The sequence below is a fragment of the Labrus bergylta genome, chromosome 20 (assembly GCF_963930695.1).
Source record: "Labrus bergylta chromosome 20, fLabBer1.1, whole genome shotgun sequence".
NCBI lineage: Eukaryota > Metazoa > Chordata > Actinopteri > Labriformes > Labridae > Labrus > Labrus bergylta.
In genome coordinates this window covers 592,404-604,903 of record NC_089214.1, presented here as the reverse complement: position 1 = coordinate 604,903, position 12,500 = coordinate 592,404, and the positions used below count along the sequence as shown (strand labels likewise).

Below are 12,500 nucleotides of genomic sequence, written 5' to 3'. Positions count from 1 at the left end.
CACAGAGTCCCACCAAGACCTTCTGTGAACAAATGCAACAAAGCCCTACCCCATCCCATCCTGAGCCCCCTCTTAGTCCTGAGCCATCTCACCCTGATCCCAAAGAGGTGCACCAAAGTCCTGCTTCAACCCAAGCTGATCAAACAGCACCCTCACTGACTCCTGCAGGATCCTTTCCTGATCAAACAGAGCTTCCAGAGAGTTCAGCACCATCTCACCCAGATCCCACAGAACTCCATGAAAGTCCTGCATCATATCAACCTGATCATACAGAGCTCCAACACAGTCCTCCACCATCTCAGCCTGATTCCACAGACCTCAAAGAGGGACATGGCCCACCTCCCACAGAGTCCTCGGAAGTCCCATCATATACTCATTCTCATCGAAAAGAGCTGCACCTATGTCCATCCTCACTTTGTCCTGATCCAAAAAAACTTGAAACATGCCCCTCACCAGCTCCCCTGCAGACTGACCAGCTCCAACAAAGTTCTGCCCAATTTCAATCAGATCCTGCAGAGCTCCAACAAAGTTCTGCCCAGTCTCACCCATATCCTGCAGAGCTCCAACAAAGTCCTGCCCAGTCTCACCCAGATGCTGCAGAGCTCCAACAAAGTCCTGCCCAGTCTCACCCAGATGCTGCAGAGCTCCAACAAAGTACTGAGGAATCTCATCCAGATCCTATGGAGCTCCAACAAAGTTCTGCCCAATCTCAATCAGATCCCTCAGAGCTCCAACAAAGTCCTGCCCAATCTCAGTCAGATCCCTCAGAGCTCCAACAAAGTCCTGCCCAGTCTCACCCAGATGCTGCAGAGCTCCAAAAAAGTCCTGCCCAGTCTCACCCAGATCCTGCAGAGCTCCAACAAAGTCCTGCCCAGTCTCACCCAGATCCTGCAGAGCTCCAACAAAGTCCTGAGGAATCTCATCCAGATCCTATGGAACTCCAACAAAGTTCTGCCCAATCTCAATCAGATCCCTCAGAGCTCCAACAAAGTCCTGCCCAGTCTCACCCAGATCCTGTAGAGCTCCATCAAAGTCCTGCCCAGTCTCACCCAGATCCTATGCAGCTCCAACAAAGTTCTGCCCAATCTCAATCAGATCCCTCAGAGCTCCAACAAAGTCCTGCCCAGTCTCAATCAGATCCCTCAGAGCTCCAACAAAGTCCTGCCCAGTCTCACCCAGATCCTGCAGAGCTCCAACAAAGTGCTGCCCAGTCTCACCCAGATCCTGCAGAGCTCCAACAAAGTCCTGCCCAGTCTCACCCAGATCCTGCAGAGCTCCTTAAAAGTCTTGAGGAATCTCATCCAGATCCTATGGAGCTCCAACAAAGTCCTGCCCAGTCTCACCCAGATCCTGCAGAGCTCCAACAAAGTCCTGCCCAGTCTCACCCAGATCCTGCAGAGCTCCAACAAAGTCCTGCCCAGTCTCACCCAGATCCTGCAGAGCTCCAACAAAGTCCTGCTCAGTCTCACCCAGATCCTGCAGAGTTCCAACAAAGTCCTGCCCAGTCTCACCCAGATCCTGCAGAGTTCCAACAAAGTCCTGCCCAATCTCACCCAGATCCTGCCCAGTCTAACCCAGATCCTGCAGAGCTCCAACAAAGTCCTGCCCAGTCTCACCCAGATCCTGCAGAGCTCCAACAAAGTCCTGCCCAGTCTAACCCAGATCCTGCAGAGCTCCAACAAAGTCCTGCCCAATCTCATCCAGATCCTATGGAGCTCCAACAAAGTCCTGCCAATTCGGAACTGGATCCTGCAGAGCTCCAACAAAATCCTGCCCAGTCTGACCTGGATCCTGCAGAGCTCCAACAAAGTCCTGCCCAGTCTCACCCAGATCCTGCAGAGCTCCAACAAAGTCCTGCCCAATCTCACCTGGATCATTCAAAGCTGCAGGAAACTCCTGGCCAATCTGACCTTGATGGTTCAGATTTCCAACAAAGTCCTTGCCAGTCTCACCCCGATCCTGCAGAGCTCCAACCAATTTCTGCCCAGTCTCACCCGGATCCTTCAGAGATTCAGGAAAGTCCCGGGACATCTCTATCTAATTCAACAGAACCCCCACAAAGTCCTGTCTATTCTAAACCTGACCCAACAGGGCTTAAGGAAAATTCTGGGATGCCTAATTATGACCCAACAGATCTACCAGAAAGTCCTGCGCCATCTCATCCTGACTCCACAGGGCTTCAGGAAACCTTTGGGCTCCTTAACCCTGATACTGAGGTACAACAGGAAAGCCACATCTCACCTCACCTGAGTCTAGCAGAGCTTCCGCAATGCCCCACAAATTCCGACTCTAGTTCAGCAGAACTACCAAAAAGTCCTTTGCCTTGCCCTCCTAGTCCTTCTGAACTGCAACAAAACTCTCCTCATGTGACTTCAACACAGGATCAGCAAAGTCCTGGCCACATCAGTTGCACTTCCTTGAGCCCTTCCCACAGTTCCACACAGGATCAGCTTAAAGCCGCAGAGCCTGAGCTGAGTCCCACACTGGATAGCCATACACATTCCCAGCACAGTTTGAACCAGGCAGGTCTTAGTCCCGTCCACGTTGAGACGGTGCCTGTAGAGCCACAAAAGATCTCCCCACCACAGAGTCCTGTGCAGGACAATGCTCCACAAACCCAGCTAGACAGCCCATGTAGTTCTACTCACATCATCACCACAGAGCCTCAGCACAGCCCCCCACCATCACTTACCAGTTCTACAACAGATAGCCCCGCACAAGCTGGCACATCTCAGACACACAGTCCCACACAGGATACTGAACCTACACTGGACCAGAAGAGCCCTGGATTGAGCGACCCTGCTCAACTAAGTCCTGGGACTACCCAGGACATTTCTACACTGGACCAGGACCTCTTACCAGTCGACTGTAGGTTTACTAAGGGAGCAAGAAGGCGTGCCTCATTGAGTCCTGTTTCGGCACCATGTAGCCCATCACAGTCCCCACTCAGAACTGCAAGGTGTAGTCTGTCACAACCTGCAATCCCATCACAGGCCCGATCCTCACAGCCTGACAGGCCTTCACATCTTAGCCTTCTTCCCTCTCAGCTTGCTACAGAGACAACAGTTGCAAAGGAATGCATCCCAACCAGTACCACAGAACTGCAGTATTTGGAGCATAGCACCTTGCAGCTGAGTCCAAACCCTGAAGGCAAAACACTGGAAAATAGCCCTGCTCATCTTAGCCCCACCTCCATCCTGTCCATGGTGTCCCCTGAGGTCCACAGCACCGATGGTAAACTCCAAAATATTCCTAGCCCTACTCAGTGTACCATCCACAGTCCAGATCATTCTACCCGCATTTGTGTGCCAGTCACACCCACACCAGAAAGCCTTGTTCACATTAGCACTTCAACAGAACACAGTAGCCTAACATGCATTCCTTCTGCTGATGAGATGAAGGGAATATCTCCCCGAGCTAGCCCCATGCATCAGAGTCCTTCTCGTGACAGAACATCACTCTGCACAGAAGCTAATGAAGGTAGCCCCATACATATCCAAGAAAGCTCGGCTGATGCTAGCCCCACCCATGCCAGTAAGATGCCTACAAGCCCTGCTAGCTCTTTTCAGGCCTGTTCTAGCCTCATGTTTGTGGAGACTAGCCCTGTCCCGGTCAACCCTGTAGCTGCAGAGACAAGCCCTTCATTAAAATCAGCTAGCCCCTCAACCACACTGGTGGGACCCACACACCCATCTCAGGAGTCTGAGGAAGCTGTGGACAATGGTAGTCCCTTTATTCTGTCAGAAACTTGTTCTGGTCATCCTCAATCAACTCCAGACATCCCAGTTCAATTTAGCCCTACTCATGTAAGCCCAGTCTACACAGAAGCTGATAGTAGCCACAATCTGATAGACTCTGTGGATGTTCAAGAGAGTAGTACCACACATCCTGGTCAGTCAAGTCCTTTATTGGTCCAAAGTACCTGCAGTCCTCCACATATGTCTCCAGTACAGAAGAGCCTCTGTCCAAGTCCAACTTTCTTTAGTCCTCCACACTGTAGGTTGCCTGATACTAGCCTCACTAGTAGCTCTGTTAGCCACAATCTGAGCCATAGTGGCCAGACAAAGTCCTGCTCTGCTAGCCTAACTGATGTTGGTGTCATTCATAGTCCGCCTAGGTCTAGTCCTGCTGGTCAAGCTAGTCCTGTTCACATAGAAAGCACCTCTAGTTGTGCTGACTCAGGCCAAGTCCAAAGAACCTCTCCCTCATTAGTAAGCACCACGTACAGCAGCCCTGCACATGGTCCTTTTGCCTGTGTTAGTCCACCTCAAAGTCCATTTCAGGCCAGTGAAACGTATCATAGCCCCACAGGTAGCCCCCACTATAGCCCAGCTCCTGACACTGGAACCAGACCTGGCCTGCCTGTGGAACAGCACAGTCCTGCTTTAGCCAGTTCAGCTTTAGATGAGAACATTGTGGCCAGCTCTCAAATCAAGAGCACTGTGATCCCAGGTGTGGATCAGCTGGACTCTGGTCTGGTTGAACCTTCAGACAGTATTAGGCAGCTGAGCCCAACATCTGCATGTTCCCTTGTTGATGACTCATCTTCTGTTAGCCCTAACCAGGCTTATCTGAGCCAGGTTGTCCTGTCCCCAGCTAGTCCCCCCCAAACTCCTGACAGGTCTGCAGTTGAAAACCAAATGAGCACTGTCTCTGGAATCCCCTTCAGTCAAGGACCAGGCACCCCCATTAATACTTCATCCACTCAAGCTAGTCCTGCTCATTCTGGTCTGGCTCAGGATAACACTGCGATGCTGAGCTCAAGTCCAACCATTACAACACCTGTTAGTCCCCCAAGCCTAGACCATTCACAGGCTAGCCCTCCTCAGACCTGCCCACCTGCTCCTCAAGATGGCTCTTTGCACAGTAGTCCAGTCGGCCGATCACAAGCTGGAGATATACAAGCTAATGCTAGTCCTGACCCTGCATGGCTGGAAGCAAGTCCTAGTCTATGTCCTACTAGTCCTGTGCAACCTGAGGCTAGTTCCAGTCCTAGTCCTGTTAGCCAATTGAGGTGTGAGGCAAGTCCAGGTCCTGTCAGCCCTGTGCAGTCTGAAATCAGCCCTAGTCCTGGTCCTATTGGCCCTGTGCTGTCTTGTCCTTCCAGTCCCCAGAGACACACACCAACAGAGAGGGAGTCTGCAGCCACAGGGGGTGAGTTTCTCCTCCTTTTTACTTCTCTTACCTGTCTCTTGATGTTTTACAGTCTCCTCTAGTTTTTCTCTTCCTTTAGAGCTTGTATCAGCATAAAACCTAAACAGTTCAGTGTCCGGAGCACAAAACCCTAACCCTAACCCTGCCCTCGGCATCAGCTGTAAAAAAATAAAATTCATATTCAAAAAAATATATTCATAGATGGGGGAGAAAGTTCCCATTCGATCTGTAATGAGCCGTTCAAATTCAAAATATAGTCTGTCAGCGCATGAGGCCTTCTAAAGTAGTTTGCCATTTGACCCAGCAGAGAGTGACCATTGCATGCACTCTTGACCTCAGTGAAGGAAGAGAGTCATCCTACATGAGGGAGTGTCTTCTCTCTGCTGTCAACGGCACACTGCTTTAGTGAAGAGTCACAGAGTCACTACAAACATGCAACTCTCCAAGATGGCTCGCAAATATCTGTGTACCTGGAACGTCTGTATGATCTGAACAGGTTGTCTTGTCAGCAGCTAATTTTGTAAATAAAAAGTTAAAAACAGTTGAAGGGTGCTGTAAGCAGACACATACCTTAACACTGTCCCTTATAGTCAGAAGTAAATGTGCAGATCTGTTTATTAGCAGATTCTTTCTGCTGATTGTACCATGTCTTTGTTTTTGTCCAGACGTCAGCATGTTGGAGGAGCAGAAGGAGAGAGTGAGGACTGAGAAGGAGGTAGAGGAGGACAGAGATGCCCCACAGCAGCAGCAGCAGCAGGAGGAGGAGGAGATGGAAGAGCCTCATCAGGCGACTAAGAGGAGTCCAGAAGAGAAGGAGAGTCCTAAGAGGACAAAGGAGGAGGGAGAAGAGGAAGTCTGTGTTCCTGCAGGTAGAGAACACCTGTAATGTGTTTTATCATTTTGAGTGATTTACTGTGTACGTACTGACCTGTGTGTGTTTGTTATAAGTTGTTGATTACTGTATGAAAGGAGAACTCTGACCCCCCCCCCCCCCCCCCCCCCCCCCCTCTTTCTGCAGAAGTCGAACAGGAACACCATCAGTCTCCTCCTCACGCTCCTGCTGCCTCCCCCTTTCAGCAGGCTCCTCCCACCACACAACATCCCTCCCTACCCCCCTCACCTTCTCCTCCTGCCTCCCCCCTCACCTCACCACCATCCCCTCCTCCTTCTCCATATAGAGCTGGCTCTCAGGAGGCCTCCCCATCCTCACCTCACAGGAATGCCTTACTCCCCTCCTGTTCCCCCCACACCCCACCTCCTCTAAAGGACCCCCCACAGGAACAGGATCCAAGAGAAGCTGAGACCATGAAGGGTTTGGAGGGGATGCAAGAGGACAAAACACTTTCCTGTCATGGGGCAGTTGATGGCAGCCAATCGGAGAACCAGTTTGAACCTGTTGCTCTAGCAATAGAACCCACCAAAGATAAGCACCAATCACATGCTGAGCCTTTGGAGAGACAGCAAGAGGAGACTGACGACTCTCTTAAAGTGACTGAACCAGCAGCAGCCACTCATGAAAAGGTTGAAGAGCAGCAGCCAATCATAGAGCAGTATAGTGCAGTGGAAGAGGAGCAGGGGGAGGAAGCGAGAAAAGAAGCTGAGGATCAGGACCATTCAGATCTGGATGAGGAGCCAATGAGCCCTGTCCTGGAACTGGACCCTTCTTTAGATATGGAGGTGATGAAGCTGATGTCCTCCTCGTCTCCTCCCCCCTCCTTCCTTCACCTCTCCTCACCCAGCCCGCCTCCATTCTCTCGCCGGGGGAAGGGTCGTACTCTCAGACCTCCTCCCTGCTCTTCCAGGCCTTCAGATGACCTCTCCATCCGTCTGAGGCAATCTCCCTTCTCAACGGAGGCCTCCCCAGAGACCTCCCCGGCTAGAACTCCCATGACCCCTCCTCCCTTATCCCCACCCTCACCTCATCACCGAGCCTCCCCCTCTGCCAGAGAGTCTCCACCTCTGTCAAAGGTAAGACAACCACTGTGTCTTCTTTTATTCCCTCCTCTCCTTTTCTGCTCGTTCTTCTATCTGACCTGTCATGATGTATTTCTGTGTCCAGCTTCAGGCTCCGCCCACCACTGTGCTCCCCCCTCACTCCTAAAATTGGAATGGGGAAACCGGCCATCACCAAGAGGAAGTTCTCCCCGGGCCGAGCCAGGATCAAACAGGTGTGTGACCTTTAACCTGAAGTGTCTCTCATTCCCCACAAACAGCTGTTGCATCACTCTCTACAAACACACCTGACTCTTAAAAGAAAGATTTTACCTCGCTGAACTCAGAGTGATGTCACAGTTGTTTGTGGTTAAAAAATCATTTCCATCTGTGTGGGGATCATTTCTGTAACGATGTCACACACTTAGAAGAACAACCTGAGCCTGTCAGGGACAAAAACAACCTTCTTGGAGTCCATCAACCATTAAGTTTCAGACGTTACAGTCTGACTTACACTCTGAGGATTATGGGATGTATTGTGTTTCGTTTGGAAAGCTGTTCCTCCAAATCCTCCCCTTCTCTTCCTGCTCACCTGACACTCACTGAATCTGCTGCATCCATTCTCTTTGTTCTTCAGCATGTTCACACACCACACACACAAACACATACACACACACACACACACACACACACACACACACACACACACACACACACACACACGTCATAGCATGAAAATGTTTGATGAGTGATGTATATGTTGGGATGCAGCAGCAGGAGGAGGAGCAGCAGCGTTAGCGATGTAGAGAGTAATTTAATAACACAAAATGACAAAGTTACTAATCAACACAATAGTTACTGTTGATGGCACGTAGCGGCCATGTTGGATTTTTAGATCGGGTTACTGTAGGTTCTTCGAGTCTTAATTCGACTTCAGGGGGGCGTTCCTGATGGCGTGTCAGTTTGCTATTCCGACTGAAATACAAAGTACTTCTGGTCAGGTTCAAAAGGACGTATTTTACAAACTAAAATATACAAACCAGCACCGCCATAATAAATCCACGTCGTTGAATTAACTTTTATTCTGACTAATAAACCAAATGAATAATTCATTTTACAGAATCACTTGGCACAGTTTTGATTTGCTTATGGAGGGATTTTATACCATTATTACCTAGCAAACACAGAGAAGGTTGTTGTTGTTGTTGTTGTTGTTGTGAACTGTCAAAACGGAGTGTTTTATTCTGAAAATAAACCGGATGTATTGATGACTTCCTGTCCCGCTCGATTTGCTCTGCGGTAAATTGATGCGTCACACGTGTAGTTAGCATGTGTCATTGTGACAAGGGTTGACTCCTCCCCAGTCTGTGTGTCCAGTATGACTGTTGGCATGCTGTTGTCCATGGTAACACTGTCTCATTAAGACATCTGTTGGTTTTGCCTGATTAATTTTCTTCCGTTTCCTTTTGAATTATTTTAATTTGTGGCTGTTGCATTTATGTTACTGCATTTTGTCCCCCACCAACTCTCTCTCCCTCCCCCCCACCTCCCCCCCCTCCTTCTCCTTTTCTCCCCCCCACACAACTTCTTCGACCTCATTTCATCCACCCCTCCACCTTCTCCTCCTCCCTACCTCAGGTTTCGTGGTGGAGTAATCGCAGGGCGGTGAGCCCCGCCCTCGTCCTCCCAGGATTCCACAGGGGAGGGAGGGTGGGACAGCCCTAAGCCCCTCCCACCGGACTCCCCCTCTGGAGCATGAGAGTGGTAAAGAAGCAGACTCTAACAACTAATCCACTAACTCTGTGTACTACCACCCGCTCCCTCTGGGATGTAACTGTGTGACAAACAAGGGCACCCTATTGTCAGCCTGCCCCCCCACACACACACACACACACACACACACACACACACACACACACACACACACACACACACACACACACACACACACACACACACGAAGGTGGAGGCATGGTCTCAGCCTCCTGATCATCTGGTTGTCATGGAGAACGCTGCTTTAATAACTCTTTGATAAAACTTTAACTTGGTTAATGCATCATCTGATAACCTTAGAGCGGTGGTTCCCAAAGTGGGGGTCGTGGAACACTGTTAGGGGGGTCGCGAGATTCCTTTCAAAAACATATAAAAATGGAAAAATGGTTTAAAATTGGATATTTCACCCATTAATTTGAAAATACAGGTAAAAAAAGTAGTTTCTCACAATAAATTACAAAAATAATATGATGGTGTTTGGGCTATTGTTTGCTGTTTTAATGCCAGTGTTTTGACCTATTCCGTCAAATGTGGGGTCCCAAGTATCTATCACCGTCATAATGGGGGTCGCAAGCTGAAAAGTTTGGGAACCCCTGCCTTAGAGGACTCCCAGAATGCAACACAAACGCCTCAGGTTACTACTCGCCGTTTACAGGAGAAGTTTATGTTTGTATTTAAGAGCTGACGGGACATGAAGGGAGACACAACAACATCATAATCACTAGAGATATTCCCAGCTGACGGTAGGTTAGCAGAGTGTGGCTAACGTTAGCAGTGCTAGCACCTCCAGTCTTGAGCTTAACGTCACCATGTCTGTCATATCTATTTATCTCTACAGATCAAAGACAGATATAAGATGATATCGGCCGATGTATCTGTGTCTGTTTTTTTTTTCTCTCCCTCACATCCGTACCAGCATCAGCCCCAAATCCAAATCGGTCGTGTCCTAGTCATAATCTGTTTAACTGACTAGTAATTCTGGTGCCGACTAGCGAGGCTGAAGACGTTTAAAATCTCTTTGAATGACCTGAATGCACTAAGCTGCTTCCCCTGTGTTTTCATGCAGGTTGAATATTTCAAATTCATTGTTCTAACCAAACTCCATGGAGAAAACGAGCATTTTAAAAGTTGTTTGCTTGAGCTGACAAAGCCAGAACTCAGTAGAATTTCTTGGTGTGGGGTCAGTGGGCGGGGCACGGTGTCGTGGTTTCTGAGTCCCCTGAGAAGATTAATACATTATCTCAACACTTCACACGTAGGTTCCCCTTAAAGACAAACCTTAACGTCCATTACAGATCCAACATTTCAGGTCACAGAGGGGACCCAGCCGATGTCAGTGAGGTCATTGTACTGTTGTTGTTTCCATGGTAACATCCTGCAAGTTTAAGTAAAGCAGAGACTTAATGGTTTCTTACTCCTCTTCATATTTCTCCTTCATCTCTCCAAATTCTCCTCCTCTCCTCCTCCCTTCCTGCCTCCCTCCTCTCCCCCCCCCCCCCCCAGGGTCGCGGTTCAGGGTTTCCAGGCAGGAGGAGGTCCAGAGGAGGAAGCATTGGAGGAGGAAGAGGAGGCAGAGGAAGGAGCCGGCTAAAGACTCAGGACAGTCTGCCCGTTTCACCTGGAGTAAGAAGACACACACACACACACACACACACACACACACACACACACACACACACACACACACACACACTCCGGTGCTCTATCAGGTGTGGAGGTGTTGATGTGTCATCTCTCTCTGTCAGTCTGTGTATGTGGAGCCGTTCCAGCCGAAGGAGGAGGAGGAGAACTCCATGCACAACACAGTGGTGATGTTTTCCACCTCCGACCACTTCACCCTCAGACAGGGTACGCCCCCCCCACCCGACTCACTCACTTTTTGGACCTCCCTAACCTGCTGTGGTTGAGAACTGTCAATCACAGGTAGCCCCCACCCTCCTCCCCCTCTTTCTGGTCCCTTTGACTCTTAATGGGTTCATCATTTACTAAACATGCATCATCACCATCTTTTTTTTTAAGAACCAAGAGTGACCATATATGGAGAAGAGGGTGGAGCTAGAGAGGGGCGACGGTTTCCCTCCATTATGGTCCCAAATATGGTCACTTCCTTTGACAAAACATTCTTCCTGAAAACATGAACAGTTATCACCTCAGAGTTTCTTTAAGTCCAAGCAAACACTGAACAACACATGTAAGTGACCTATCAGTCACAGGTAGCTCCGCCCCTAGCCCCCCCCCCCCCCTTCCTGGTGTGTACAGGTTGAGACCATCAACTAGTTAGGAAAATGTTGACTGAGGGAATAAACCAACATATGATCATCTGTCTGAAAGGTGTAGTGTCTCTATTAGTAAACGTGTGTGTGTGTGTGTGTGTGTGTGTGTGTGTGTGTGTGTGTGTGTGTGTGTGTGTGTGTGTGTGTGTGTGTGTGTGTGTGTGTGTGTGTGTGTGTGTGTGTGTGTGTGTGTGTGTGTGTGTGTGTGTGTGTGTGTGTGTGTGTGTGTGTGTGTGTGTGTGTGTGTGTGTGTGTGTGTGTGTGTGTGTGTGTAGGACATGTGTGTGGTGTGTGGTAGTTTTGGTCAGGGCGCTGAAGGCCGGCTGTTGGCCTGTTCTCAGTGTGGACAGTGTTACCATCCCTACTGCGTCAACGTCAAGGTCAGTATGTAAACACAGCCTCACAGTCTCATCACTTTACTCTCCCATGATTCCAGGATTTGTAGTTTTGTGACTGTAACATGTTCATTACCTCTTAATTTAACCTTTTCAATAATTCGATATCAAAGAGTTTCTTCATTCATTTGGTTATTTCATTTCAACAAACATCTTTTCCACATAAGATGAAAAGAAAAGAAGCAGCAACGTCTTTAAAAGTAAATACACAGACATACATACACATAAAACAATGAAATAACAGAGAAAAAATGAAATAAATATAAAAGACTGATTCTAGAGGTCTTTAAACTGTCGTACCACGTCAAGATTTCTCTCATGTTCAGCAACATCTAAAACGTTCTTTTAGTTCCATCTTGTTGTTCTCTTTGTGGAGTTTGCACACTACCAGCTTTAGACCCCTCGTCCCTCGAGTCTCGCTGCCCACCTACCCTCCACCATCTTACTGAGCAGTAAACCACCGTTTGATTTAACTGCGTTCAGTTTCTATGCTAATCTGGAACAAACTCCCAGAAAACTGCAGGTCTGAAGACTCACCTGTTTACAGCTGCCTTCAATTAAACAGCTTTAATAAGATTTTAAACTTTTACTCTGCTCTGTCATTATTTTTATTCTATATATATTTATATTATACTCTATTTTATTTATTTCAATTAATTTCATTTGAATTATTTTTATTTGAAGATATTTTCAGATTTAATAATTTCAGTGATTTTATTAATGTTCTATTTTAATGTTTCTTTTCTTTCCTCTGTCCTGATGCTTTTTGATGTTTGTGTGAAGCACTTTGAATCGCCTTGTTGTTGAAATGTGCGACATAAATAAACTTGCCTTGCCCCCTGATGACCTCATGACGGAGCAAAGATGGTAAAAAAGTGGCACGACCCACCCCATTAGCGTCGCTGTGTTTCCCATCAAAATGTAGAAATGTATGAGAAGTGCGTCTTAGGGGATCAGGTTACAGGAGTTTCTC

At 48.4% G+C, this 12,500-nt stretch overlaps 1 protein-coding gene across 1 annotated transcript in view; it reads left to right on the top strand.

The window, feature by feature from the left end:
* Positions 1-330: 330 nt before the first annotated feature.
* The window catches only part of kmt2ca (lysine (K)-specific methyltransferase 2Ca), a 54,307-nt gene continuing 42,137 nt past the window's right edge, over positions 331-12,500 (top strand). The window contains 13 exon segments of the mRNA XM_065949144.1: positions 331-1,016; positions 1,065-2,216; positions 2,435-3,234; positions 5,820-6,007; positions 6,232-7,029; positions 7,085-7,122; positions 7,214-7,322; positions 8,725-8,757; positions 8,759-8,816; positions 8,819-8,850; positions 10,363-10,482; positions 10,605-10,707; positions 11,409-11,512. Coding sequence (XP_065805216.1) covers positions 331-1,016; positions 1,065-2,216; positions 2,435-3,234; positions 5,820-6,007; positions 6,232-7,029; positions 7,085-7,122; positions 7,214-7,322; positions 8,725-8,757; positions 8,759-8,816; positions 8,819-8,850; positions 10,363-10,482; positions 10,605-10,707; positions 11,409-11,512 — 4,221 coding nt within the window.